Genomic DNA, 6,107 nt, shown 5'->3' on the forward strand with positions numbered 1-6,107 from the left:
GGTAGAAGGTTTTCCTCGTTCGGGCTACCCGGGAGGGCGAGTAATCCGACCCCATACTCTGACCGCTAGAAGATATTCGTCCTAGACAGAATTCGAACATGATACCTCTTGCAAGAAACTCATGGCCACAATATATATATAGAAAATTGTTTTTCAAAAAGTTTATTACGAACCACATACCTACTCAAACGAGACAATCGACAATATGATAACCTTGTCTAAATTATGCTCAACCTAACAAGCAGTATTCAAACCATTACAATCACCTTCTGGAGGTGAAACATAGGAGAAGTGCGACATTCATACGAATTACAATCACATTTTAAAAAAATACTTATACGTTTTCAGGAAGCCGATTTCTCAAACGTCAATAGTTAGTTACCTTGTTGGAGTCTCAAGGTAAACTTTTTAAGAGATACGAGAACATCTTTTAACCTCTCTTTAGTTTCAGAGTCAATAAGATTACCATCACTATCGAACTTTGAAGGTTGTTCCATTGCATTCAAGAAAAACTCGGGCTTGTTTATGAAATGGAGATCAATAAAAACTGCCGTTTGACGAAGATGATACTGTGAGCGTCCTCCACCAAAGCCTCCGCTTGCACTAATGATCGCTGCGGACTTATCAGCCAAAACATTTGGTGCCCTTGATGCCCAATCTATTGCATTCTTTAGAGTTGCTAGAGAGATGAAATATAATGATATTTGTAAGTACCATACTCAAAATAAGTACAATCTAGCTGCTACAAATATAAAAATGAAACCTTTATAATGTATGATTTTTTTTTTATAATGTATATATACATAAACAAATGTGTTCATAAGTCTTTAACTGAAATTTGCAAAGTCCAAACTATAAACACTATTATAAAAGCATATAAGGTTGTCACTATTGAGAGAGGGCAAAACGTTTTTTTACTAAGACGTATGCAGTCTAATCAGGTTTTCACGTGACCATTTTTGACTTTTCTGTGGTCTCTCAAAGATATATTCACGAGAATATCATGACCTGAACCATTAGACATACTTTATAATAACACTGATATACACAAGCCAAAGAACAATGACAACGTTGTTACTAAATTTTTTTTTCCTTTTTTACTAAGATCATGAAATTGATATTAGAAAACTGCAAATTATATATGAAGGAAAAAAATTAAGTAAATTACCAGTTACAGAGTAATAGTATTCGGGGGAAGCAAATAAGAAGCAATCAAACTCCAACATCTTCTGGCGAAAAGCTTCAACAGCCGGTGGATATTTTCCGTCAACTTCCAAATCTTGGTTCAACAACGGCAAAGGTGATATATCAACGTAATCCATCTTAATTCCATCTATCGATTTGCTTAGCTCAATCGCTGTAAATTAAAGTTTAACATAAATAAATATTAACTCCATCAAACAAAAGATATATACATTAAGGGCCAGATATTGAGGCGTGCAAGGTGTGCATCGCACATGATCCTATATCCAAAAGGGCCGAAAAAATATAGCTCAATATTACAAACCCAGGTCTATTGATTTGATATTATGTTTTCTACAACCGTTATTTGATTCATGTTAATACTTGTAAGTTGTAACGTATTCTAATATTATTGAACTTATTATTATTATATATCAAAAACGTTTGTATATAAAGGCTTATTTCTATATTGAACATGACGCATAAAATTGACAGGACGGACGGCACTGTATACGTTGTGCATGCATATAAGCAAGAACAATTAAGTACCTGATCGAATAAGACCGCCGTTGTAGGAAGCTTTTCGAAGAGATCCACAGATTGCAGCTACTTTGATCGATGGTTTGGGTGTTATGTTGGATTTAACGAACTGCATACCTACTCACACGAGACAATCGACAATATAACAAGCTTGTCTAAATTATGCTCAACCTAACATGCTAAGGAAAATTCATCAACTTCGAAATTAAAACCATTACAATCACATTCAGGAGGTGAAACATAAGAGAAGTGTTACCTTGTTGGAGCCTCAAGGTAAATTCCTTAAGAGATAAGAGAACATCTTTTAACTTCTCTTTAGATTCAGAGTCAATAAGATTACCATCACTATCGAACTTTGAAGGTTGTTGGAATGCATTCAAGAAAAACTCAGGCTTGTTTATGATATGAAGATCAAGAAAAACTGCAGTTTGACGAATATGATATTGTGACCGTCCTCCACCAAAGCCTCCACCTGCACTAATGATCGCTGCAGTCTTATCGGCCCAAACACTTGGTTCCCTTGATGCCCAATCTATTGCATTCTTTAGAGGTGCTAACTCGATGAAATATACAAAATTTGTAAGTAAGTACCATAACTATGTATAATCTAGAAATGAAACTTTTAAAAGGTGAAAACAGTGTGTTAAACAGATTTATTGATTCATAAGTCTTCAATGAAAAATTGCAAAGTCAAAACTACAAACATTAATATAAAAATCGATAAGGTTTATGTTTAGACTATTCAGAGAAGGACGAATATTTTTTACTCAGATGTATGCGGTCTAATCAGATTGTTTGGTGACAATTTCCGACCTTTCTTTGGTCTCCCAAAATTATGTTTAGTAGAATATCATGACCTCCACCACTATACCATCATTATTATACTAAAAAGTATCTATAATCTTTTTATACACAAAAAGTAGTGATATACACAAAAAGAAAAAGAAAAAAAAAAGAGAGAGACAAAGTTGTTACTAAAAAAAATTATATGTAGTAATCTTTTTACCAACACATCATGAAAATTATTAGTTGTGGCATTCAATTTGATCATAATCAGAGGGGAGAGAGGGATGCATCTAGATGCTTTGTTACCCTCAACTCCTCAAATAGACCAATTATAATGTATTAAAAGTTGTCAATCAATACTCAACATCGCCATGAATACAACACACCTTAAATATAAATAATATATAATATTTTTTAATTCTTTGATCTAGTTATGTATGGAGTATGCAATTGTTTAACCAAGTTATCACTAATGATATGTTACTCAATAAGACTATCGATTTGCATGTATTAATTTATTTTCTTAAAGATTTGTTTTGAAAATATTATATGTGAAGTGTTACTATAACTCATATAAAATTTTATTTAAAATAGTTACCATGTGTATATGAAAATTTTTATGTTGATGTTTAATTTTGGTGAACTGAGTCCCTAACTTATTCGTAAATCCCGACTTCCACTCTGATCATAATAAAATAAAAACCTTATATTCATGATATTAAATTTACGTTAGTAAACTGCAACATATATATGAACAAATAAAATTAAGTAAATTACCAGTTACAGAGTAATTGTACTCAGGGGAAGCAAATAAGAAGCAATCAGACTCCAAAATCTTCTGGCGAAAAGCTTCAACAGCCGGTGGATATTTTCCGTCAACTTCTAAATCTTGGTTCAACAACGGCAAAAGCGATATATCAACGTAATCCATCTTAATTCCATCTATCGATTTGCTTAATTCAATCGCTGCAAATTAAAGTTTAACACAACACATACTAACTCCATCATTAAAAATCTTAGAAAAAAAACTCCATCATAAAAAAAGATATATACGTTGTGCATACAAATTAAAACAATTAAGTACCTGATCGAATAAGACCGCCGTTGTACGAAGCTTTTCGAAGAGATCCACAGATGGCTGCAACTTTGATCAATGGTTTGGGTGCCATGTTGGATTTAGTTTAATTTCAAGTATTTTGTCTTCGGACAGATGTTATTATATATATAGACAACTTTAGTCAATCAAGCACACCAATTAGGAAATGGGTGGATCCTGGTCTGGCCCACTTTGAATGACTTTTTTATTTACGGAGTACGTTTTACGGTATTTTATTTATTTATTTAGTTTGTAAAAATAACCAATACTATAAAATAATGGCAGGATCAGTTGAAAATATCAAATTGAACAAAGATACAACACGGTAATGGCTTGGCTCGAAACTAGAAATCGAAACAACCTATCCGCTATCTGCATCCGAGCTAAGCCAGGATGACCAAACAAGCCCCAAACTAAACTAAGAACCGAAATACAAGACCAAACCGAGAGACCAACTAATCCTAACTGTTTGTACAATTCTTGGCGATCCTTGTTGAAAGAGCAAGGGTGTTGAGATCTAATCACTTCAAGAGTGGTATTGAGGCGTATGATGGAGAATGTATGCTTGTTGGCGATTCCCTGAAGGTAGTACGAAGGTATCGTACTTTACGCCAAAGGTAACTCATGATGAGTTGTATGCGTGTGTTTGTTGCGACTTAGATTGAATGCCCATCCTAGAGATCATGCTCTCCTTTTATAGGGCTACTTTACAGCTCTATTACCAGCTTTCTAGGTGAGGATCGATCTCCAAGACAATCTCTGATAAGACAAAGGGGACTTTCCCTTTGGTCGACTGTAACCCCTGCAGTTGAAGAAAGCTAGTTTGGAGCATTCCTCTTTTGTCATTTGGACGTTAGTAGAGGCAAGTTGGTCAACCAGCTTACTTCTCTCCTTCAGCCTATGTATTATTGTGACTTCAGGAAGAGTCTTTGTCTATTGGTAACTGTGATCCCTGCGTTACTATGTTCCTTCGTTACCATAGCTTCGTATAATGGATGTGGTTTCTTATTAAACCTAACTACTAGGATCATACTTTGGGAGTATTCCTCTTTTATCATTTGGGCGCCATTATTTGAGTTTATGGATATCCCGCTCATGGCTTGTATTCGACATATGTGTTCTTGTGACCAAATCTTATGTCATCAATCCCTTATAAGCGTGATACCTTCGTTAGCATAGCTTCGGTTGATAATTGGGCGGGGAGATACACTATCACTAACAAACAAAGGAAACCGAAATAAAAAGAAGTCTAAAACAAACAAATCAACCACAACTAAAAAAATACAAAGTATGAACGAAACCAAAACGAACCTTAGCTATCTTTATCTATCGGTTTAACCACCTTACCTTCAATATTGTCTTGTCGAATCCTTTTACCCAATTTGTTTTCGAATCTAAAACACGACTAGGATCAACAACACCAGAGTTAACGTGCATATTGAGCCTGTTATCCGAAGATTCAACAAGTATAAGCAAGTACGAACAAGATGATAAACTATGTAAGGGCACTTTCGTTGGATAAAGACCTGAAATTTAACCCGACACCAACACCTTTCGCGCTTGTACATAAATTTGAAACAGCCCTGTCCTTGGATACCAAATCAACATCAGAAATAGGGACCGATGATATACCATTAATGAGATCAAGCCGAGTGCTATAAATCGAGGTAAAAGGTTCAGCTTTCGCCACTGATGTTCTTCTATCTACGAACACATCTTCAACCGGGTAACTCGAAACAATAAACCGGTTGTTAGACACCAAGAATTGGTGATCCAATGCCTCAAACAAACCACGATTTCTTTAGTCCCCCGATGAACATTGTATGATTGATACTATCGAAAGAAAGAATTAGCAGGATGGGAATCCCCTCCCATCTGTTCTCCAGCTAGTAACGATTTTACCTCGCTAAACCACGGTGAGACGAAGATTCCGATAAGATAGGAAACGTGACTGGGGGATTTAACCGCCATGCCCTCGAATTTGTCCGGGTTTCCTTCAGAGTAGCAATTGGGGTGGGTTATGCAACTGCGGGAAATAATCGCGTGGGTGGTTTAGTCTCTGTAGGTGATCACAAACTGTTTTTAAAAAAAAAATAAAGGTTTATATTTTTATTATTATTATATTTTTAATAATAATAATAATAATAATAATTATTATTATTATTATTATTATTATTATTATTATTAATATTATTATTATTTATTATTATTATAATTATAATAATAATAATAATAATAATAATAATAATTATTATTATTATTATTATTATTATTATTATTATTATTATTATTATTATTATTATTATTATTATTATTATTATTATTATTATTATTATTATTATTATTATTATCAATAGTATCATATAAATCTTTAAAATCTTAATGTCATAAATAAGGATTATTCAAGTTTAAAAAAATTAAAAAATAAATAAATAAAAATCTAAGTTCCATGATGATGTCATTAAAATAATTAATTATATTTAATAAAAATATTAACATGTTA

General features: G+C 33.3%; 1 protein-coding gene across 1 annotated transcript; it reads right to left on the reverse strand.

Moving 5' to 3' along the window:
- Nucleotides 1-236: 236 nt before the first annotated feature.
- On the reverse strand, nt 237-3,689 carry LOC139865773 (uncharacterized). Its single transcript, XM_071853874.1, has 6 exons — nt 3,593-3,689; nt 3,286-3,474; nt 1,979-2,275; nt 1,732-1,839; nt 1,169-1,357; nt 237-679 (listed from the first exon to the last, which is right to left on the reverse strand). Exons 1-6 carry the CDS (start codon nt 3,675-3,677, stop codon nt 375-377), a joined length of 1,173 nt encoding a protein of 390 aa, XP_071709975.1. The 5' UTR covers nt 3,678-3,689; the 3' UTR covers nt 237-374.
- Nucleotides 3,690-6,107: the final 2,418 nt, after the last annotated feature.

This window comes from Rutidosis leptorrhynchoides, chromosome 9, assembly GCF_046630445.1.
Source record: "Rutidosis leptorrhynchoides isolate AG116_Rl617_1_P2 chromosome 9, CSIRO_AGI_Rlap_v1, whole genome shotgun sequence".
NCBI lineage: Eukaryota > Viridiplantae > Streptophyta > Magnoliopsida > Asterales > Asteraceae > Rutidosis > Rutidosis leptorrhynchoides.

Bases quoted from the DNA above. Each gene is read 5' to 3' on its own strand.
- LOC139865773 (XM_071853874.1), bottom strand. From the start codon at position 3,677: ATGGCACCCAAACCATTGATCAAAGTTGCAGCCATCTGTGGATCTCTT. The intron at 2,276-3,285 runs GTAATTTACTTA...TCATCGAGTTAG, and splicing joins GTACAATTACTCTGTAACTG to CACCTCTAAAGAATGCAATA. The intron at 1,840-1,978 runs GTAACACTTCTC...TCGTGTGAGTAG, and splicing joins TACCTTGAGGCTCCAACAAG to GTATGCAGTTCGTTAAATCC.